This window comes from Gekko japonicus, unplaced genomic scaffold (assembly GCF_001447785.1).
Source record: "Gekko japonicus isolate JY-2015 unplaced genomic scaffold, Gekko_japonicus_V1.1 scaffold80, whole genome shotgun sequence".
Classification (NCBI taxonomy): domain Eukaryota; kingdom Metazoa; phylum Chordata; class Lepidosauria; order Squamata; family Gekkonidae; genus Gekko; species Gekko japonicus.
Genome location: NW_015168047.1, coordinates 1,445,749 through 1,469,987, shown reverse-complemented (window position 1 = coordinate 1,469,987; position 24,239 = coordinate 1,445,749). Strand labels below are relative to the sequence as shown.

Below are 24,239 nucleotides of genomic sequence, written 5' to 3'. Positions count from 1 at the left end.
AAATCAGAGTGTCGCTGCATGACGTCCCCGGTGCAATGACATCACCTGGAAGTGACATCGTGTCGGGGATGTCGTGCAGCAGGATCCCTGTTTGGGGGTGGGGTTTGGGGATCAAAGCCCCCCAAAGCAGGGGAATCCCCAGTGGAACCTGGAGGCTGGCAACCCTAGACTCCATTCATGCAGACATTTATTCATGTAGACCTCGATTTATCTTCAGTCTGCCACATGTGTTCAGCAAGGGTGTACCATCCAACATTACAGCAATGAAATAGGACAGATTTACCCTACTTCCCACACCTAAAATCTCCGCCTGCAACTTCACACATGCACACTCATGTCTGCACATATCCTATTATATATTGCTGAAGGCTATACTCAGTCTTCTGCATGCTTTACTCTGCAGCAGCATATCCACTGTGGATTTAAAAGCCAAGAGAGTGCTGTTCTTTGGTTAATGATCTATTTGAAAAATGTTACTGCCCTACAATATGCTGTAGATCAGTGATTTAATGTAAAGCTGAGGTAAACCTTAGTCTGTTATATGGCTTTAGGGTTAGATCCTGTGAATTCCCTTCAGCTAGGCTGGATTATATGACTCTCTCATGTAGAGCCCTCAAGGGAGAAATACTTCCTCCAAAGGAGAATGGTTTCTCCTGACAGAGAAAGGCTTCCTTTAATGAAGGAAAATCTTTCTTTCTTGAAGGAAATGTCTTGGAGGAAAGGAGTCGTAGGGTCCAGCCCTTAGTGTTCAAGTGATGTGCACTTGAGACAACATTTATCCGTTCAAAACTTATCTATCGAATTTATCCGTTTATCTACTCCAAGACTTAACTTCTAGAAACCCTGAGGTTGGAAGCTAAAGCCTAACAAGAAACCAATCTAACAAAATTTTTAACAAGCCATCCCCAAAGGCAAAAATCGGGGCAGTGATTGACTAGACACCAGAAAATTGGGACCATCCCTACTCAGTGGGGACAAGGAGAATCCATGGAAGGGTGTTTGAGCCTGTCATTCACTCCTTGCCATCACCGCAGACCAGGATGATGCATATAGCAGCACTTAGTGGTTATCAGATGAAGTATTCCTTTCTGTTCCATTTTTTGTTGTTCAGATCTGTCTGCTGGTATTTGAAAGCTTGACCCACATATCCTGACATGGAGGTCTGATCTGATTTGACCTGACATAGCCTGACCCCTCTTCTTTGCTAGGGCAAAATCACACTGATTGAGGATGGTGACAGATGAACTCACGTTGCCATGGTGACAGCAGCACACATACCAACATTTTGGGGATTGTATTGCTGACCCTTTTGCCACTCCTCTGCTGGAACATGAGGCAGCTGCTCCTCATGACCTGCAGCACATAATTAGAGGCAATGCTTTTGTGTAGCCACTTTGTACAGACTCATCTGAGGGGAGGGAAATGAGAGAAACAACATCGGTGTTTCTGCTGCTGAAGAGTCTTCTGGTTCAGAATATTTGTTTAGGTTTTATTGCTTTTATATCCTGCCTTTCGTCCATCATGCAACTCAAGGTACCCAACTTAGAGTTCCCAAGAGGTTTCCCAACCACTGACTACCAAACCCAGATCTTCAGCAAGATTGCGGTGTCATGGGACATCCAAACATACCCTGGGCCTTCAGAATGGTCTCTGGAGACTGTGACCTAGCCACTGCTACAGGCCACTGTTAGACACAGCTGTTGGAGAGCTGTGAGGCCAGCCTGAGGCCTCTGAAGGCCTCACAGTTTGTAGCCAGCCTGAGGACCCAAAATGGAGTTTCCTACTTGTTCACATCAGTGAGTGAGCAAACCTGACTCGTTGGTCTTGATAAGAGACAAGGCATGTACAGTTTACTGACTGAAATTCAGTCAGTATGTTTTCATATCTGTCTGTATTAAAATAGTTCATATTAAATAGTCTGTATTAAAATATTCGTACATCATGCGAAATGCTGGCCTGGATGAATCACAAGCGGGAATTAAAATTGCTGGGGAAAAGATCAACAACCTCAGATATGCAGACGATACCACTCTAATGGCAGAAAGTGAAGAGGACCTTCAGAGCCTCTTGCTCAGGGTAAAAGAGGAGAGCGCAAAAGTGGGCTTGAAGCTCAACATCAAAAAAACTAAGATCATGGCATCCGGCCCCATCACTCCTTGGCAAATAGAAGGGGAAGTCGTGGAAGTAGTGACAGACTTCACGTTCCTGGGATCCCAAATCACCGCAGACTGTGACTGCAGCCATGAAATTAAAAGACGCCTGCTCCTTGGGAGGAAAGTGATGGCGAACCTAAACAGCATGATAAAAAGTAGAGACATCACCCTGCCAACAAAAATACGCATGGTCCAAGCAATGGTATTCCCAGTAGTCATGTATGGCTGTGAGAGTTGGACTATAAGGAAGGCCGAGTGCCGAAGAATAGATTCTTTTGAACTATGGTGCTGGAGGAGACTCTTGAGAGTCCCTTGGACTGCAAGAAGATCAAATCAGTCAATCCTAAAAGAAATCAACCCTGACTGTTCCCTGGAAGGCCAGATAATGAAACTGAAGCTCAAATACTTTGGCCACCCAATGAGAAGGGAGCACTCACTGGAGAAGACCCTGATGCTGGGAAAGATTGAAGGTCAAAGAAGACGGGGACGGCAAAGGATGAGATGGTTAGACAGTGTCACAGATGCAATGAACATGAAGTTGAGCAAACTTCAGAGGACGGCGGAAGACCGGAAGACCTGGTGTGATCTGGTCCATGGGGTCGCGAAGAGTCGGACTCGACTGTGCGACTGAACAACAATTAAAATAATTATATACCAGCTCGCTTTACAACTAACAAATCTGAGGCCGCAGTCACATGGGTCGGATAACGTAGGGGGGAGGTGTGGCTATTTGCGGCACCACAGTTTAACGTGCCATAACGCGGTCCTGCACATCGGCGGCATGCCACAGTACCTTCCCTCCACATCAACGAAGGGCCGGAGGGAAAAGTGGCACGCCGGCGCGATCACACCGACGCATTCTGGAGGCAGCCCATGGCAAACCGGTTGCTACTACCTTCAACCAGGTATTTTTTAACTCTGCATTTTCGGCGGTATGCCACAGGTTGGCCACGGGTCTGCTTCACTTTTCCAGATGTTGCTGTGTGATCGCGCCAGGAAAATCCACCATTCACTCGTCGCTCTCCCGCAGCAAATCCTCCGTGTGAACGGGGCCTGAGATGGTTTACAACAATAAATAATAGTCTCTAAAAACTTAACTTTAGAACTTTAGGCTTGTAGTTGCCTGCTTAAAAGATCATATCAATTGAGTCAGCTGTTTAATTTAAAGTAAACGCTGTCTTGAGGAGGCTCACTTGCTGCCTCTTATAGAAAAAAACAGAGAAGGACGGTATGGACCAAAGTTCCCTTGGCAGTTCTTTGGGGCTGTCATTGAGAACCCTGAAAAGAGCCACTGCTATCGTCAAATTTCTAGAGGAAGGGACGGAAAGGAGGAACTGGTACAAAGATCATCACTGGAGTATGGGCTCATACACAGAAAGGTAGCCCTTCAGGTACAGGGGCCCCTCAGGCTGTGTAAAGCTTTAAAGCTTAAAACCAGCAACTTAGACTGAGTCCAAAAACAAGTAGGGAGCCAATGCAAATACTCTGGATCTGCTGGCAGTGTTGGATATTAGAAGGACAGCTGCTGTATTCTGGACCAGCTGTAGTTTCTGGGTTGTCTTTAGGGGAAGCCCCACATGCAGCACTTTGTAGTAGGTTTTATTGCTTTTTTATCCTGCTTTCTATTGTTATTGTAGCATAGCAAGGTTACCTGAGTGTCATCAGGGGGTCAGTTTATAAACCAAGTTTAAATGAACAAAGGCTCTCCTAGCAACATTGCTAAACTGTTTCTACATCAACAGAGCCAGGTCCGACAGGACCCCCAAACTGTTTACCTGGTCTATCAATGACAGTGTTGCCCCATCCAATGTTGGTATGACAGCTCCCCTCAAACTATCAGCCTCCCCAACCACCATCACCTTGGCCTTGTCTAGATTCAGATTCAGCTGATCTTTCCTTAGCCACTTAATCACGGCATCCAGGCAGTGTTCCAACCAGAGACAGCAGATTCTGGTTGCTTAGTTAATGGAATATACAGCTGGGTGTCATCAGCATATTGAAGATACCCTGCCCCAAATCTCTGTACGGTCTCATTGGAAGGTTTAACATAGGTATTAAATAACATGGGTGACAGGATCAGCCCCTGGGGCACCCTACACTTCTGCTCCCGGAGAGCCGACTTAGTATGTCCAATAGCCATTCTCTTAGTCAGATACAACAGAAAAGATTGAAACCACTGGAGTGGTATACCCCTCAAACTGATCTCATATTCAGACTGGGTCAACAGAATCAAATGATCTACCATGCTAAAAACTGCTGTCAATTCCAGCAACATCAATAGAGGCGTTCTTCCAGCCATTTGTCAATGGAGACTGTCATCTAGGTCTAGTAATTCCACCTGAGTTCCAAAGCCAGGCCTGAAGCCATATTGAAATAGGGCAAGGGTGGATATGTCATCCAGGAGTACCTGGAGTTGCTCTGCCATCACCACCCACTCAATTGTAAATTTGGACACTGGTATGTAACTATTAGGCTCATAACTGGGTAAAGAAGCCTTCTTTAACAGAAGTGTAATAACCGTCTTCAGTATCTTAGGAAATATGCCCTCTGAGACCGATTTATTATTGGAATCTCTTTTTTTCTGGCAAGATCTTGCAACCCACGAGAGACAAGGATCCCAAGTGCCAGCGATGGCCTCCGGAACTCTGAGAATCCTGTCTAAATCTGTCAGGAGCAGTCTGTCTGAATCTATCCATTACAACATGATTTAAATGGTGCTACACCAGTTGGATTGGTTTCCCAGTACAATTAGTTTTAACTCCAGTGTTAAAGAAGTCAACACATGTTTTAAAGCAACAAAAGAACCAAATCTGAATCCAACTTTTTCTTCACACTTCTGTCAGAGCACCATTCGACCTTCCCTCCTCTGTCAGTGCCAAGAGGTTTTCTTGCTGGCATGGCTGGCCTTCCTGATTTTTTCTTTTTGGACAGAACGGAGAGACGGTGTCTAGTCTTGATCCCCATCTGGTATGCCTCAGGTTGCCAGTTCCACCATGTACTTGAGCCTCAATGCTCATTCACCCCCGTCCCTGCTTTTGACAATGGGTACTTTAACTGTTCCCACTGAGCTGCAGGACTGAGCTATTTAATTCTTGCTTACACAGCTAGAAGACTGAGAGTGTTTCTTCCTTTCAATAGGGAAGCTTTTGTTAATCTTGGGGTTTGCTTTGGGCTCATCGGATGAAAGGTACAGGAGAACAGGGCCTCCAAGAAACCAAGGACACTGTACAAAAATGTGCCCAAATATCAGTGCATCCAAACTCTTTTTCATGTTTGATTGGTTCAAGATGGCAAGTCTTAGCATTTTCCAAGGCTGGAAGGATTGGAATTTCAGTGGGAGCTCTGGGAGGATGAAACCAGGTTGCAAGTCATTTGCTAAGGCTTGTCCAGATACTTTATGCTGGTGGTCAAGAGACAAGAGATGGTAAGTCTGGGCAGGAGAAGGACATGGTTTTGAAGCTGGGTAGATCTGATCCTACTATTGTTGAGGGCAGGGGGAACTGATAATTCAGTTACGTATAGAAGGCAGTTGGAAGGGAAGGCAGAATGGTACAGCCCAATCCCGTCAAATCTTGGAAGCTAAGCAGGGTCAGTACTTGGAAGGGAGACCACCATGGAAGACTCTGCAGAAGAAGGCAATGGCAACCCACTTCTGCATCTCTTTATCTTGAAACCCTTATCTTGCTGGGATCACCATAAGTCAGCTGTGACTTGACAGCCCATTACACACACACAGAGAAAGCAGTTGCCACATCATCAAATGTCAGATACTACACTAGAGAGAGGGAGCTTTTCCTCCCATAATACTAGAATTCAAGGGCACCCAGTAAAGCTGATGGGCAATAGGTACAGGAAGGACAAAAGGAAGTACTTCTTTACTCAATGAGCAGTTAAATTGGGGGAATAACTGTTAGTGTAGATAGTGATGGCCATGAACATAAGAGGATTTAAAGGAGGGTTACAGCTTCATGGAGGATAGGTCCATCAATGACTACTAGTCATGATGAGCCAGAAGCCCAATGTTAGGAAGCAAAATCAGGTGGAGTGGAGTTGCCGTGTTCATTGGCCTTCCAGGGCAACTTGTTCACTTCTGTGTGCAACAGGATGTTGAGACTAGATGGGCCACTGATCTGATCCAGCGAGTGGGGGTGTCTCCTTACGTTCTTATGAGTTAAAGTGGTGTGATACCTCCCTCAAGAAGATACCTCTCCCTTAGAGTCATATGATAGTATCACACATACATGCCCCTCAGTTGTACAGGTATTTAATCTCTATGAGTTGTTTTTATTTTATTTTTATTTTTTTAAAAAAACAGGATTAAGCCAGGAAATTATTTTATGGCAGGATCTCCAACAGGTGACTCATGAGCTATCAGTTGCTCTCCAGCTGCTGCCGAATAGCTTATGCATCCCCAAAGGATCCAGAAAAAGATCCTTTCTTCGCTGATAGCTTCATTTTTGGTGCTCTTCTTTCAGTGTTCTGTTTCTAGGACAGAACTCTCCTAAGACTTGGTAACTGGCTAATAGAGGGAAGTAGCTTGGGATGTTTTTCATTATTGAGAAGTAGCTCTCATTAAAGCAAAAAATTAGTGACCCCCAGTTGTATGCTAGAAAAGCTCATTCACTTTTTCTTGCTTTACCCTGGTCCCTTTACTCTTAAGGAATCCATAAACCCCTGATTATAATGACAAGCAGGCAATGTTAAACAAACAGTGGAGAATCATAGTGGTGTGATAAGCGAATGGAGTAAACGTATTGCCCTGTGTGATGTTACAGAAGAACATTTATGCTAGCCCATGTAAACAGGAGGATGGTGATGCTGGGACAGGCAGCTTGTCCATCTGATTCAGCATTCCATGACTATAGCCAGCCTGATGGCTAAACAGGGATACCTATCCCAGAGTTAATCCCAGCCATCTATGTAGACCTTGAAAACAGAGGTTTCGATTTTGACCATCAGTGGTTATTAGCCAGAGATACAGGTGCCTGTTCTCATTGTGTTATTGATCTAGTAACTTTTTAAAGCCAGTTACACTTACAGTCACACCTTGTGGGCATGAGTCCCAACAGCTGATTCTCTTACATTGTAAAAATATGTATATGTCAGTGTGACCAAAATTCGAGTTCTGCGGCACCTTTAAGACCAGTTTTTTTTGTTTGGATTTAATTCCAGGAGGAAACACATATCAAAATTGGAGACTGATGTGTAAATGTACCCTTCTTTAAGGTGGGGTGATTGTCAGAATCCCAAGACTGATAAACCTGTAGGGGAACACTTCAGCCTTCCAGGAAGTTCAGTGGGTGACCACAAAGTAGCTTTTTTATTGCAAAGGAACTTCAGGAACAGACTGGAAGGGGAAATCGCTGAATTACAAGTTATTACGGCACTCGGACCCCACACTGGCCTTAACAGAGATATTGGTCTCTTATCTCACTACATTTTAGGCTTACCAAGGTCCGGCAGGGAAATCGTATTTCTTGGCAGGAGCCTTGCCGCGGGGACGGCTCCACGCGCTGCATCCGCCATAGCCAGGATGTGACGCTCCACATCGCTCTGGCAACGAGCCGTCCCTGCGGCAAGGCTCCTGCCAAGAAATACGATTCCCCCGCCGGACCTTGGTAAGCCTACTACATATGCTAATCTCATTCAGTCCTTACATCTGTATTCTCACCAAGAAGGGTCCTACATCCTCTTTAATTTATTGTATTTTTATTGTACTTCTTATTTGAGATAGTAGATTGGAATAGTAATCGTAATATAATGAATAGTAGAATATAATGTAATTTGGAATGGTAGATTAGAATGTGTTGCTCTGGTCTGGTGACAGAGAATACATAACACTGCACAACCAATCACTGCCAGTGTTCCCTCTAAACTGAGTTAGTGTGAGCTGGCTCACAGTTTTTTAGTCTCCAGCTCACACATTTTTGTCTTAGCTCAGGAAGGATGGCTCCAGAGCAAACTAATTTATGCAGTAGCCAAATCACTCTCACAGCTTTAATGCCAGTAGCTCACAAAGTAGAATTTTTGCTCACAAGACTCCACAGCTTAGAGGGAAAGGATGCTGTTAGTTAACTCCATGCTTGAGAGGAGACAGATGGAGCTTAACAACAGGGTCTCAGTTAATTACTCTCAGCATTCCACAATTAAGAAGGTAACATTTACACATCAGTCTCCAATTTTGAATTATTTCCTTCACTTTGTTTCCTCCCAGAATTAAATGCAAACAAATGGAGACCATATAATTAGAGCCAGTTTGGTGTCGTGAGTAAGTGCACGGACTCTAATCTGGGAGAACCAGGTTTGATTCCCCACTCCTCCCCTTGCACCTGCTGGATGACCATAGTTCTGGCACAGCTGTTCTTGAAAAAGAGCAGTTTCTGTCAGAGTTCTCTCAGCCCCACCTACCTCACAGGGTGTTTGTTGTGGGGAGGGGAAGGGAAAGGAGTTTGTAAGCCGCTCTGAGACACCTTTGGGTAGTGAAGGGCAGGGTATAAATCCAATCTCCTCTTCTTCTTGTTATTCCTGTTTGGCCCTTGCATCTGCTAAACATCTCCATTATGTTGTATGCTAATTTGCTGCTCACCCTCTACCTATATGTATGGACTGGTAACTTCCATTTCAATGTATCTGAAGAAGTGTGCACGCACACAAAAGCTTATACCTTGACTAAAACCTTGTTGGTCTTAAAGGTGCCATTGAACTCGAATGTTGTTCTGTTGCTTCAGACCAACATGGCTACCCACCTGGGTGCATGTGTGTGTATTTGCACAGCAAGGACTTTCCTTACAGAGGAAGAGGGTGACTCAGCTATTGTTTGAAATGAATGTGTTAACGCTTGCTTTTTATTTTACTTCCCCCCCAACCCAGCTTAATTGCTTGTGTAATGTTCTGCAGATAGCAGCAGAATTGATTTATGACGGCTGCCCAAAGTTCAGCTTGGCAAAGCAGCTAAGGTAGCTAGTTAATTAGTAGACAGGGCCTCTAGTTTGCAGCAGGAGACGGTTCCCCCACTTCATGGGTTGCAAGCAAACCAGGCTGTTTTGTTTTTGAAAGCTGTTCTGATAAAATGGGTGTTGAGGTTTTCCTTTAGCCTTCTGGCATCTTGCATTTATTGAAACTTAAGCAATTTGAGACCTTGTGCTTATTGTGCGTGCCGTGAATGTGGAGTTACTTCATAGTTGGGTAGAGTTTTGTTTTTAATCTTTTTATCCATTCATAACGCCTGCTTGCTTGTTGCTTGTTTCCTCCCCCCCCACACACACACACAAACACATGGGAAGATTCTCCAGGGCTGTATTTCTTTTTTCAAGTTGATCTCCCTGATGTACACATGGCTTGTTCAGGAGCAGATGCCCTGGCTGGTATTTTGCAGTTTGTGACTGGATGACATGCCAGTGCGGGGGGGGGGGTATTATTTGGTGACCGATTTCCAAGGGGAGGAGAATCTGAAGCCTTGTCATGTGGAAAAATACTTTAGCCTATTGAAGCAGCTCTGTTTCGAGTACTGGGGGAGGCGGGATGACCCACGCTTCATGCAAGCTGAAGGACTGAAGAGCCTTCTGACAAACGCATGAAATCTTCTCCTGAGAAGGTATATACAAGAAAAAAGTCTTGTTCTACAGTGAGCCTTTAAAACTCGGAAAGCCAAAGACATGTGGAGTGCACTCTAGAAGTGGTGATTACATTAATGTAAGTGGCTTTTATTATTTCCAAATGAAAAACTTTGAAGGGAGGAGTATGTTGGCTTGGCTTGCAGTTTCTGCTATGTCTCTGTGTGTTTTCGGCCCACAGAGGTGATTACATTATGTGTTTTAAGCAGCATCTAATAACTGAAGGTTCTGAGACCATAGTTTAAAAGATTTGCGCCTGGAAGGAATATTTGGGGGGAAATGCCTTTCATGTGTAGACTGACATGGATAATGAAATTATGAATCGCTATGTTTTGGAGGCAAGAGGGCTCTCTCTGGCTAGCCACGTTCAGATTTCCTTGACTTTAAGAATGAAACAAAACAACTCCAGTAGGGAAGTAAACTAGGAGGGGTCTGGTTTGTTTTTCTGGTTGAGTATTCAGTATGGCAGAGGCACTACATTTATGTGTATTAGAGAGTGCACTTAAAGAGCTACACCTGATCTGAGCATACAGATATAAGAATTGGTTTGGGCATAAGAAAAACAATGGAATAATAAAAAGACAAAGACTAATAAGAAACGTGTGTGTGTGTGAGAGAGAGAGAGAGAGAGAGAGAGAGAGAGAGAGGGAGAGAGCCGCTTGAATGTCTCACACTCGGAAACTGAAGAGACAACTGCCCCATAACATGCTATAGAGGATCAGAAATGCACCCGGTGAGGCATCCTCAACATGATGTTGACACATATAATAACAAATCATTCACTAATACCATGGTTTCACTGAAGATTAAAACCTGAGGGCCAATCTACGTATCTATCACTTTGTTATCCTCGCCTTCCTCCAGGAGCTGCAGGATAACATGCTTGATTCACCTCCATTTTGTTCGTTTTGTCCTCACAACAACCCTGTGAGGTAGGTTAGGCTGAGAGAGTGACTGACCCACAGTCACCTAGGGAACTCCAGGACAGAGTGGGAGTTTGAACCTGGGTCTCCAGGGTCTTAGCATGATGCTGTAACCACTATGCATTACTGTAACTTTGGAGTTCTGTGATTATAGCTGAAAACAAGTTAACCCTTTTCCCCTTGCATCACTTCTCCAATCTGAAATCCCCCTCCTTCTCCAACACCATGGCTCTGGTCTAGATTGGACCCCTCTCACAGCTGCTTTTCGAGGGTGAAATACACATCAGGAGTTCCAGTGATGATAAACCATCATCACACACTGTTTGTCTATTAAATACATTTCTCTTTGTGGAATAGTTAATTACAAGCAAGGGCCCTGCAAAGACTGCCAGATGGGGGGGGGTGTCTCATTTTCCTGTTCCCCCCCCCCCCGCCCCCACTATTTCTTCTTTCCCTTCTCTGGCAGCTCCCATAGCCTTTCCCTTTTTTCTTGCTTCCTTCAGTCCTTCACACCCACCAGCCAACTTACCTTTATTTATTTAAAACATTTTAATGCCACTTCTTCACCTTCCTCTCTCAGAGCAGCCAGGAGAACTCTGGCTGAGTTGTGGAGTACCAGCTGCCAGGCTCCGTGGTATGGTGCCAACTGCCAAGTCTGGGCTCAGTAACTGCAAAGACTTGCATGGGCACCTTGCTTTCCTCTGTATCCCCACACTCTATGTCCTTTTTCCTTCCTCCTGGCAACCCCCGTGTCTTCTCCCCTTTCCCTGTTCCCTGCTTTGCTATCTATCAGCTGGTATTTTATATGCCCCCCCCCATCTTCAGCTATATTTATTATTTAGTCACTTCATTTGTATCCTGCCTTTTTCCACAATAGGGGCTCAAAGTAGTTTACAGTCATTTATAGCACCCTCCTCTCCTCCATTTTATCTTCACAACAACCCTGTGAGATAGGTTAGGCTGAAAATACATAACGTCCACTCAGTGAGTTTCCATAGCACAGTGGTGATTCAAACCTGGATTTCTGAGCTCCTCCTCTGAAACTCCACCACAGTTTTCTTTTGTGGGGTGGCTGCTCTTGAACAGTAGCAAGCAGCTGGGCCTGGGTGAGTCACACAACTCATATGGTAGCAAGTCACCCAGTGGATGCTATCAGGTGCCTTAAAAAGCCCCTTCTCAGTGCCTTTTCCTGACAGAAAGAAAGGCTTAATAATACTGTTGTAGTTGCCTAGCACCAGCCACTAAGGCATCCATTTCTTATGGCTATATTGATGATGATGATGTGTGGCTTCATCATAGTTTATGATCACATGTGTATGGACTGCACTGTACATTTGCCAAATGTGCCTCATGCATGCCCTCTGTGTGTTCACACTTCATGATACAGGCATGCAGTTATCAAGCATGGTGATTTCCATCTCTGTTTGCTATTTTGCTACCCAGAAGGATTCTCTGTGTAGGAATTTTCTCTTGTGTGAATTGTAGAAGAGGTATTGTGTAGTGTTTTTCTGTTGTAGCAAAAAAGAGTGGCATGCAGAGCCTTAACAACTAAGCAGTTTTGTAGTTTTCATAGCCTACTTCACCAGATGCATGAAGGGACTGAATTGGGGGGAGGGGTGTTCTGCAATGTCAACATGGTTGCAAGCTTGGGTTCATGTCAGGTTACTGTAGTAGACTGAATTCTTCCAGCAAGAAGTGGCAGCCATTGGATTACTCCTGGGCAATGTCCCCATATGATCACAATGTGATCACTCTGTGCAGGATGCATTATGATCTTGAGTGAAGCATCCCTTGGAGTAAGTATATGTTAGGATTTTGCTAAGAAAGCTCTATCCACGAGTGATGTGTTTTAGTTATACATCGAATATGTTTTAAATGCAAGCTTGAGAATGTAAAGCGTAAACAATTCGCAGGGACTAACTTGTATTTGCAAACAAATATGCTAAGCACATAGAAACTTCTTAGGAAACCAGTGTGTCATGGATCTATGTACATGTTGCTTTCTTTTTGATAGTTTGGGCTTCCTGACACACCTTATTTTCTAATTATTTTTGTTGTTGCTAGTCATTTTCCTGTTCCTGGCCCCCTCCAGTGCCTGAGGCCACAACCCCACTCTTGGACCTTGAGTCACAAGAAGAGTCCTGTGGAGACTGATGGTTCCGATTACATCCATCTGTATACTTTGGCATGAGAATTGTCATCATGATGAAAATAAACTGGCGGGTGGAGAAGGGAGAGAGTGCTTTGGTAGCCATGCAGACTACCCTTTGATTGCTACACAATGGGGAACACCCTCAGTCAAAGTCAACACTGGGAAAAAGTGCAGCCTCAATCCCACGCATAGCGCTCCTTAAGTGACCTGGATTTCTTGGGGGCTCAACTTAATGTAATTTTTGCAGGAATTGGAAGTGGGCTGTTTTGAATTTGATTCCAGAATTACCCAGTGAAATGCTATGTGTCTGAGGTTTGTGTTCTGAGTGGTGAATTGAATTGAATTCCCCTTTCCATCCTCCACAAAGCATTATTATTATTATTATTATTATTATTATTATTATTATTATTATTATTATTATTATTATTATTATCTATACCGTCCATAGCCAAAGCTCTCTGGGTGGGCTGCAGCAAGTATTAAAACAATAAAATACAATAGGTAAAACATTAAAAATTAATTTAAGATAACATACAAAACATTAACACAATAGAGTGGACCCCAAACTAGTAGATCAAACCCAAAATATATCAGTGGTCTCAGGTTGTGGTCTGAAGGCACATGATATAGCAAGTTTGGTAGACAGGTCTGGGTCTGGTCAGAACCCCAGAGGGAGACCACCTGGGGGCCCCATGTTCCTTCAGCTTCCTGGGAGAATCTTGGGATATAAAGTACTAAATAAACATATCCTACCAGTTTAACCCTTATGATATTTGCATGCATGTGTGTTTGTGTGTATCTTTTGGATATTATGTCCTCTGTTTGGGAGGGTTCAGTGGCCTGACATGCCCATAGGTTTTCAAAACATCTAGATTGCAGGTCATCCTCATTTAATTGATGTATTAGAAATGGATCCTTGTTCTAAATGTGGATTCTTCTGTGTCATCTATAGTTTACTCTTGTATTTGCAGTGTACTTCTCTGCATGTCAATTCTGCATCTGTAAAATGGTGTGATGCTCCTCTCCCTTTCCACACATACATACATGTGAAGCTGCCTTATAGTGAATCAGGGTCTCAATCTTTCACATCTCCTACTGCCTGGCCCATTTTAACTGGAAATTCTGGGGATGCATACAAAGCAGAGGCTCGTCCACTGAGCCACAGGCCTTCTACCATGTCTCTGTTCTGGGTACATGAAGTTGCTTAACGTTAACGTTTCTCTTTGTAGAACATATCCAAATAGTTACGTAATATCCATTGACTATTGATACAAATAATTCAGATAATGATAATAGCATACTGTAATAAATTACAGGTACTGATGATATCCAGGAAAGTATCTGAATTACTGGAACGAAGAGTCAGTTTTCTTGCCTTCCTTAAATAAGCTGCATTTATTTATTTACTAGGAATAAGGCCTGTTGTGGAAATAAATACAATGAGCTCTAGAAAGAGGCTCTGAGAGAGTGCCCCGGCCTTGGGCACTCAGCGTCAATTTGCTGTGGCAACCTCAGCAGGGTATAATGACAGAGTCCACCATTTTCTCCAGGGGAACTGATCTCTGCCATCTGAAGAGCAGTTGTAATTCTGCGTGATCGCTATCCATCCCCCTGGAGACTGGCAACAATGGTTCCCCATGAGGGAATGGCTGGTTTGGAGGATGGAGTCTATGGCATTGTACCTGTCTAAGGTACCCCCCCTCCTCAAACCTCACCCTCTCCAGGCTGCACCCCTCAAATCTCTAGGAATTTCCCAACCTGGAGTTGGCAACCCTATCTCCCTCCCAGCCAACTGTCAACCTACTGTTATCTGCCCCTGGCTTCAGCTTTCCATCTCCTCCCCCTCCCTCCTAGAGAGCAGTTGTAATTCTGAGTGATCTCCAGCCCCCACCTCAAGATTGGCGACAATGGTTCCCATGAAGGAATGGCTGGCTTGGAGGGTAGAGTCTATGGCATTGTACCTGTCTGAGGTCCCATCTCTCCTCAAACCTCACCCTTTCCAGGCTCCATCCCTCAAATCTCCAGGAATTTCCCACCTGGATTTGACAACCCTAGCAGGACTGGCCCCAATGAGTTTTCTCCCAAAGGCTAAAATAGGTGTGGAAAGGGCCTTTTACTGACAGAACCTGGTTGCTAGCAATAGGCACTGAGGAGAAAGAACAGTTGCCAGCTCTGATTGGGGAAATACCTGGAGATTTGGGGGGTGGATCCTTTGGAGGGCAGCATTGGGGGGGTAGAAGGACTCAACAGGGGATAATGCCATAGGGTCTTCCCTCCAAAGCAGCCATTTTTTCCAGGGGAACTGATCTCTGTCATCTGGAGATCAATTGTAACAGCAGAGATTGGCACCCCTAGGGGAGTCAGCTGCACAGCAGGGGATTGAAGAGAATGGTTTGATGGTCACTGGCCCACCTCATTAGCCAAGCAGCCATGGTGGAGCCAAAAAGGAGAGAGAGCCGTTTTAAATTTATTCTGATAGGAAAGTGGCCAAGCTGGCAGTTGGTGGGGGAGGGGTTTATGCTGAAAGTCCTTTGTTTTTCTTACTTACAGAAGTAAGCTTGGTTGCCTACCAACAGCCACTGAGGGGACAGTTAGTTACAGTTAGTCCCACACAGCAGCCAAGATAAGTGTCTTCCTCAGGAGAGAGTCCGGCTTTCCAGGAGCCACAGCTCGTTTCCTCTAGGCCAGACCCTCCCTGGCGCTGCCGCTGCTGAAGGCGCTTTGAAAGGCGCTGGGCAGCCTTCTTTGCGGTGCAGCCCGCTGAGCTGTCACCTTGACTAAGCGCCGGCCTTGCGGCTGAGGGAGAGGGGCCATGAGGGGCAGCAAAGGTGAGTGCTTCCCTGCTTGTTGCCTTGCTAGGTCTGCCTCCTTCTCACTCATGGAGGGGTTGCTGCTCTCTCAGCGGAGTGTCCATCCCCATCACCAGCTCCCTCCAGACTGTGGGCAAGATGCTGGCTGCCAGCTCTATGGGCGGGGCTGAGGCAATGCAGTGAGGGAATGCAGCCAGGGGATTGGCAGACCTTCGGAGTGGCAGCTGAGAGAGCCAAAGGCTGTGGGAGTGTATGGAATGTTGAGGAAAGTGGGACACGAAAACTCTTTTATATATGAGGAGAGATTTGTTAGACTTTTATCCCACCCTCCCCGTCGTAGCAGGCACAAGGCGGCTTACAGATCATACATATAAATGTATACATTAAAACTCCAAAATATGCTAAGAACAGAATTAAGTTAAAATCACAGTATACAAAACCATAACTACTCAGAACATAGATGTAATAAAAGATGGCGACATTCTCTCAGCATTTGAATGGTCGCCTACCCCTTGGTCCAGGCTCCTGCCAGGCTTTTGGTCATCAGGCTGGTGATGATGTTGGTGTTTGGGCCAGGGCTATGATGTTAAAGGTGGCACCCTATTTGAAAGCCTGGTGGAAGAGCTCCGTTTTACAGGCCCTGTGGAACTACAAAAGGTCCCACAGGGCCCTAATGTCGTCCAGGAGCTGCATTATTTGAGGGAAAGAATACTTCTGTATCATTGGAGTAATGACTAAACTAACCCAGAACCATGGCTCTTAATTGGGTTTCTTTATATTGCAGATGCAGAGAGACACCTTTCCAAATGCTTCTCGTCAAGGATCCACTACGCATCCTCCTCATGCGCTTCCGACCTCTCCCCCTGCTACTCCGGTGCCCCATTCAATGCCCCCTTCTCCATCCAGGATCCCCTATGGCACGGTCAGGCCAGTCAGTGGTCCTGGCAATGCAACAATTCCTAGGGACTGGCTTTCGAACATCTCAGCATCCAGACCCATCTCACCAAGCCCTAGTGCCATTTTGGAAAGGAGGGATGTGAAACCCGATGAGGACCTGGGTAGCAAAAACCTAACTCTTTTTCGAAATGAGGGACTCTATGCTGACCCATACTTGTACCACGAGGGTAGGATGAGCATCGCAGCTTCGCATACAGGACACCCTCTTGACGTTCCCGACCATGTCATTGCTTACCATCGTAGCACCATGAGGTCTTCAAGCACTTACTGTAATCCTACTATGCAGCCCGAAATTATGGAGCAATCATTGTACCGGCAAAAATCTAGGAAATACCCAGACAGTCACTTGCCAACTCTGGGCTCCAAAACGCCTCCTGCCTCGCCTCACCGAGTAACCGACATGCGAATGGTAGACATTCACACCCATCACAACACTCAAGTGTCTCCTCACACTCTTCACCTTGACAGGTCATCTCCTAGTCGCCAGTCCCTTAAGAAAGACCCAGGAACTCCCGTGTTTGTGGAAGGAAAGCCACGAAATGTAATGGGGTTGCCTGGCATGGCTGAGGTAGTCCCATCAACACCTGACAAGAAGGCTTTTGGCTATGGAACAGCTGTGATACCCAAAGAGAGTGAGACAAGGTAAGGAGGAGCAATATTACATGAGGACTTTGTTTGGATAAGTATATTTTGTGACAACCTGAGAGAATATGCCTGCATTGGCAAAGCTAAGTCCTTGCAAAGTCCTTCACCATCACAGCCTGTCAGCCTGGTCCATAGTGGTCCACTGGTCCACTGAAACTTTCCCCACCTGTGCTTCTTATTGGTAAATGATAAGGAGTCTTTTAATGGGCATGCCCTTTGCAAGACGGAGGTAATGGCTCAGTTCAGACTTGGTAGCATGGTCAGAGTTGTTCCTGGAGATTATCTGGGGTGTTGCTCATAGTGTTTCTGGTTGAACTGGTATGTGTTTCCATCTCGAAATCTGCTTGTCTCATGGGGTGTCCAAAGAATTTAAGTGTATTTGGAAGTTTTTAATCCACTCCCATGGTTCTTTCTTTCTATGGTCTGATGTGTTCCTTTGACCATATTGTAGATCTCGTTACATATGGATCTGTGGTATGTGGAAAACCCATTCAAGAAGCCAGTGTGGTGTAGTGGTCGAAGTGTTTGTCAAGGGTCTGGGACACCAAAGTTCAAATCCCCACTCTGCCGTACAAGTTTGCTGGGTGACCTTGGGCTGGTCACGGACTCTCAGCCATAACCTGTGAGGATAAAGTGGAGGAGAGGGGAACAATGTAAACTGCTTTGGGTCCCCATTGGGGGAACAGTGGGGTATATATGAAGTAAACAAACCTAGTCGTGTTATGTGCCGTGGAAGATAATATACAGATTGTGAACCTTCTTTGGCAATTATAGCAGGTGAAAGTATTATACAAAGAAAGAAAGAAAGAAGACAAACTTGGGCAAAGATATTTATCATGTCCTCTTATCCATGGTATTCCTTGCCATTATGCATTCAGATGACTCGGTTTTAAAAGAATTAGGTGATTAACTGGTTGTTTTTCTGACATGAATACATTAACAAAAACAAGCATCATCCTTCTGTTAAGAATGACAGATGCACCCAGATGTTACAGTTTGTATTCTTTATGGAATCAATGTTATTTTTTTATCATTTGGTCTTCTGAGCCACTGTTATCAGCTATTAAATGCAGATTTGCATGCAAATGGAACATTTTCCTATGCTAAAATTAGCAGGTCAGCCTCGGTTAAAAATGAATTGATGTTGTTGTTTTGGCATCGAATATAGTTACCTAGCCTGCTGTTTTTGAAAACAAATACATTTCTCATAAATATTTATACAAACGTATATGTATTATGGAGCTGCGGTGGCTCAAGTGGTTAAGACGCTGAACTGCAGGCTGTGGAAGGTCCGTAGTTCAGCAGTTCAAGACCCGGGTGCCGCAAGACGGGGTGAGCTCCTGTCTCTAGTTCCAGCTCCTGCCAACCTAGCAGTTCGAAAGCAAAAAATTGCAAGTAGATAAATAGGTACCACTTCGGTGGGAAGGTAACAGCGTTCCGTGCGCCTAGGTGTTTAGTCATGCCGGCCACATGACCACGGAAACGTCTTCGGACAGCGCTGGCTCTTCGGCTTTGAAACGGAGATGAGCACCGCAACCCTAGAGTCGGATTCGACTGGCTTTCGAGCAAGGGAACCTTTACCTTTATATGTATTATAGGTACTGCAGTCCCATATAGCTTTTTCACATATATAAGAGCAAAGGCTACAGAGTAACATGGAAACCAAGAAAAGTAACTGATACTAGACGCATTCTTTGACCCTTCGCAGGAGGTGAATGTTTTTCAAGCCATTGACTAGTGGAATCCAAGACATTAGGAGTTGCATCCATAGTTGCCCTTCCACTCATGATGGACCCCTCTTATTAGAAGGAGTCTTTCATTAATGGATGACCTCCTTCCATTCATAGGAATAGTTCTTCCATCAATGGAAGATTCTTCTGTGAGCTGGAGAACATCTTTGGATCCACCCAGTGTCCAGCATGTTCACCTTTTTCTCTTCATATACTCTTTACAACATTTAGCCATGTTATGCAGTACTGCCCTTCTAGGACTGTACCACATTATAATTGTTTTGCACATTATATTTCAGTGAAAATACAAACATCTCAATATGTAAAATCTTGGTACATTTCATATATGAAACCTGCTTATGTGTGTTTTTATACACAGACATTTCCACATATACATAAACATACAGTATGTCCTGTACTCTCTGTATCACATATATGCTCTTTTCATGTAAACTGATACATATACTATCTGTCATGCACACAGGAATCACCATTCTCTCACACAGAGAAATAAGTCCTTTCTCCCCTCTTCTGACCATCATCAACAGTTTAGTTAAAACATGTACAGGTTAGTTCCAATGAGGAAGAAGGTAGAATATGTGCTCTCCCTCACATACAACTCTATTTCTCTTTGACACCCTTCATCTTGTTGACCATGACCTTGGAAGATAGGGTTTGAGGCACCCTAAAGACTATGACTGAACAACAAGAAAGACTGAATAGTTTCCTATTTATTGTAAAAACCCTGAGGGAGTTTTTAAGGAACAGATAGCTTGGAAGAGTTGGCTTGCTTATGACTATGGATCTGATATTACTAGTTGGCTGAGTAGCTGAAACGGCCTTCTTCAGGACAAGGGCACTCTTTTTGACATGATATACATTCACTGCCCTGTAATCTCTCCTGCATTTTAATGGTGGCTTCTAAACACACAGATCCAAATTCTGGCTGCAGCTTTTAAGATGTTCCTGATCTGAACTAACCCACAGGATGCATATCTAATGGTATGCCAGGAACAAAACTTTGAGAAAGAGTTTGGTTCAAGAAATGAAAAAAAAAGTCATTCATATCTCCCTCAAGTGTCCTTTAATAGGAAGTGGGGGGTGACTCAAATGGGGGGGGGAGGCAGGGATGTTCCACCAGGCAGAGGTGTTCCATCAGGTGTCTGGTTGAGGATGGCGTCCATCCAGCTGGTGCTCTTACCGCTTCCCTGCCCTCCGCAAGGCGGTGGCACAATTAGAAGTTTCAACCACCATCTACTTAAGTTGATTACTGTAATTTTATTGTAATTTTGATGTTTTTACCTCAAATTGGTTGTTTTATCTATCGTTGTACACTGCCCTGAGCCCTGTTTGCAGGGGAGGGCAGTATAAAAATTGAATTTAATAAATAAATAAATAATAAATAAATGCACAATTGATGGTTAAAGAATCACCAGTGTGTGAGAGTTGAAATGAGGAAGCTTTCATGTTTCAGATATTTTACTTTTTTGTTTTCTGTTCCCTTCTGTTGGGTGTTCAGGTTCAAGGGCTAGGAATTATCTGGGACAGGCGGGCAGCATCTAAGCCAGTCAGGTGTCCAGGGAGTGTGGGACACAAATGGGATAACTCGGAGGCTTCCCTCAGAAACAAGTTCCACAGTTTGAGGCTTCCCTCAGAAACAAGTTCCACAGTGTGAGGCTTCCCTCAGAAACAAGTTCCACAGCGTGAGGCTTCCCTCAGAAACAAGTTCCACAGCGTGAGGGAGAGCAGCAGATTTGTGAACTTTGTCGTGGGACAAGATAGATCCACTGGAAATCACCTGATTCCCAGGACACATGGATCCCTGGGCCTAGGTTTGATGCAGGCCCCAGAGAAACAATGACTGAATTTGCATGGCTCCTGTTTTGGAACATAGGGTGACTGACTTCATTCATACCCAACAGCCAGTTTCTGACTTCTGATATCTGTGCCATTAATAACTTTATGGAATGGAAGGCATTGCTTGTGGGTTATAAACATGCCATGCATTTCATCAAGGAACAGCCATGGTAGCTGCTTACTTTCCCATTGCACTTTGCCACCTCCTGCCCCAGACTCCTTCCAACCACAACTGACAGCCACAGATCCATGAAGGTGAATAGTCTATTAGTTTGCAAACTGCTGAAGAGCCTTTAAGACAAGCCAGCCTCATAAATGCTCACTCTAGTGGTTTATTCTTATGAAAGTGTATTGACAATGATAAACAGAGCATTTTCATAATGGCGCATCTGGAAAAAAAAATGAGTGCTTCGATTGCAGCACTGGTGCATTAGTAACATTATACAGCCATCTCCCTGATGAACAGTACTCCTGCTTTAAAAAAAGAATTCTCTGTGGCCATTTATAAAGGTTCTTCCAGGTGCTGAAAAATCACTGCTGCAGATTAGTCTCTTGTCTAATCCAGGAAATGTTTGTGAGTGGTACATTTATCAAGATTCTGAAGTCTTGCTTAATTTCATGGAATGGTTAAAGCAAGTTGGTTTGGAAAGGTTTTAAAATAGCAATGCAAAGTGGTCCCAAGTGGTGATGCTAATTTTGGGTTTCCCACAGGTTGTCTGTAGCCCCAAGGCTAAGAGCTGAACCAATGGAGCTCCTGACATACCTGTTGTTCATCTGTATTGTGTCACTCCGTGGATGGGGGGATCCCATGTGTGGGTGTGTCTTCCCCCCGAAGAAAGCACAGCCAATCCCTGCAAAAGGAGAATTCGAGGGAGAAGGTTTTAGGGGCTGCTTTGATATGGGTGGGTAATTTGTCAGAGCCACTGTGGATCCCGGTTAAGGGGGAAAGCGGGACATTAAAAAAATAAGCATCAGAGAAAACATTCAAGCTCACACACATAATTGCAGTGTGAAATGGGACTGGCCACCAGTACTTGGGAGTTTACAGAGGAAGATTTCTTTTTTTCCCAAGAAGAGAATCATTGCTTCAAAGACAGAAGAGAGATCATTTCTCACTCTTATCGAGCCTGCTGCTATACTTTAGCTGCTTGAAGGGAAGGTGTATCCTGTTCTGCCTATCAGGGAAAATTGGGATTCATCAGTACAAACAAATTATCAGGGAAAGCTGGGATTGCCTTGGATGGTGTGATGTATGGCAGACTCCTGAAATTTTCCTTGACACAATTTAGTTTGTTCATTTAATTATTTATATCTCACTTTCCACCCAGTGGAGAGGGAGGGAGGGAGGAAAAATACAAGCGAAATAAGGTAAGAGACTTCAGAGCAGGTTCAGCTCCAGGTTAGGAAATTCTCGGAGATTTGGGGGTGGCACTTGGGAAGTGTGGGGTTTGGGGAGGGACCTCAACAGGGTATAATACCATAGAGTCTGCCTTTGAACCACTTTCTTCAGGGGAGCTGATCTCTGTAGTCTGGCAACCAGTTATATTGGGAGATGTTTAGGCCTGACCTGGCGGTTGACAGCTCTAGGCCTGATGGATGAGGATCAGGATGATCTTCCTCCTCAAGGCTGCATCTCTTAGGCCAAGAGCCAAAGGACAAGAACCCTTTGCCTGGCACATCTGGGCATGCTAGGATTGCCAACGTCCAGGTAGTAGCTGGAAATCTATTACAGCTGATCTCTGGACAACAGAGATCAGTTCACCCAGAGAAAATGGCTGCTTTGGAAGGTGGATTCTGGGTCATTAAACTCCATTGAAGTACCTAGCCAATGTTCCCTCGTAAGCTGAGTTAGTGTGAGCTAGCTCACAGTTCTTTAGCCTCCGGCTCACACATTTTTGCTTTAGCTCAGGAAGGATGGCTCCAGAGCAAACTAATTGATGAGGTAGCCAAATCGCTCACTGACAACTTTAATGCCAGTAGCTCACAAAGTAGCATTGTTGCTCACAAGACTCCACAGCTTAGAAGGAGCATTGGCACCTACCCTCCCCAAACCCCACCCTCCTCAGGCTCCATCCCCAAAATCCAGGAATTTCCTAACCTGGAGTTGGCAACCCAAGGGCAAGCCCAGGCCCTGAATTCCTGTAGAGGAGGAGGAGAACCAAATCAGCTAGATGTTATGCGACTGCTGCTAACAAGCCAGCCAGCCAGCCAGCGGGTTCTTTCTGGTTTCCTCTCATGCTAGAAAGGGAGCATCGGCGGAGCCACTTGGTGCAAATCTCCAACCAGTATCCTCTCCTTAGATATCTGATGGGAATAAAATTGTAAATGGGTGAGGTTTAATGAGGGTCTGACTTTCACAGTGGAAATCAGATCATTGTTTGCTATCACTTATTTCCCAATGCCCCAATTTCGAAGTTGCTTACACTCTGTGTTTTTTTTTAAATTGCATTTTGATAAAATTTAGAGGCATTATCTTACACTCAGATCCTTAGCTCATCTGTTCTACGGGGGGGGGGTACTCTGACTGGCACTATCTCTGCACTGTCAGAAGCAACCCTGCTACAACAAACAAAAACAAAAAACAAAAAAACCCACCCTCCTCAATAAGAAACGTGACGCTTGGAAGTGCAGCCTTCTTATTGCAAGACCTGGCCTCTGCCTCTGTATGCGATCGAGCTGGACTTTGGTTCTTATTAGAGTTATAAAATAACAATGGGAAGGCTTCCTTAATAATAATAATAAAATACGAAGGAGTAAAGTGTACACACAAGCCCGAGCTGCTAATTCTCTCCGAGATGCATCATCTGTCTGCCTTGTGCACACACAGCCTAATGAGCCATAGGGACTGGAATGAGAGAGTTTTTTATGGCTGAAAGTCTAGTTTCTGCCTGCACCAAGCGTGAAGTGTCTTCTCTTTAACGCCTCCAGGAAAGGGAATGGATAGGCAAGCCGTCCTCAGATAATTTCAAAGTGAGAGGTGGAGATCAGTTTGACTGTGTGTAATGTCCTGTTCTGAATGACCCCTGGCTAGTTATAAGACAGGAAAAGGGTGTGTTCCTCAGTGGGATTGTAAGAGCAACCTGCCAATACAATAGGAAGTCTCTGCTTTGGGGCTGTGGAGGGAGAGATCGCTTGCATCTCTTCTGCTTCTTTTTGACACTGGGCTTCAGAGAGTTCAGTCCTTTTTCAAAAACAATTGGTAGAGGAAGAGAAATTAGTAACCGACTAACCCTGCCAAACTGGAAAATGCCCAAGGCTCATTCTTCTTTGCCAAGGGCACAATGTTGCTTGGCTATTTTTTTCTCCTTTCTCCTGCATTGCCAGCTCCTGGCTGCTTTTTTGGGTAGGCAGTGACCCCAAAGTTGCCCTTTTGCACAGCTCATTAGAAGTGTTCTGGCC

General features: G+C 44.7%; 1 protein-coding gene across 1 annotated transcript in view; it reads left to right on the top strand.

Moving 5' to 3' along the window:
• Positions 1–24,239, top strand: part of KIAA1217 (KIAA1217 ortholog) — a 144,175-nt gene that overhangs the window by 72,092 nt on the left and 47,844 nt on the right. The window contains 1 exon segment of the mRNA XM_015414301.1: positions 16,436–17,250. Within this exon segment, the coding sequence (XP_015269787.1) occupies positions 16,436–17,250 (815 nt within the window).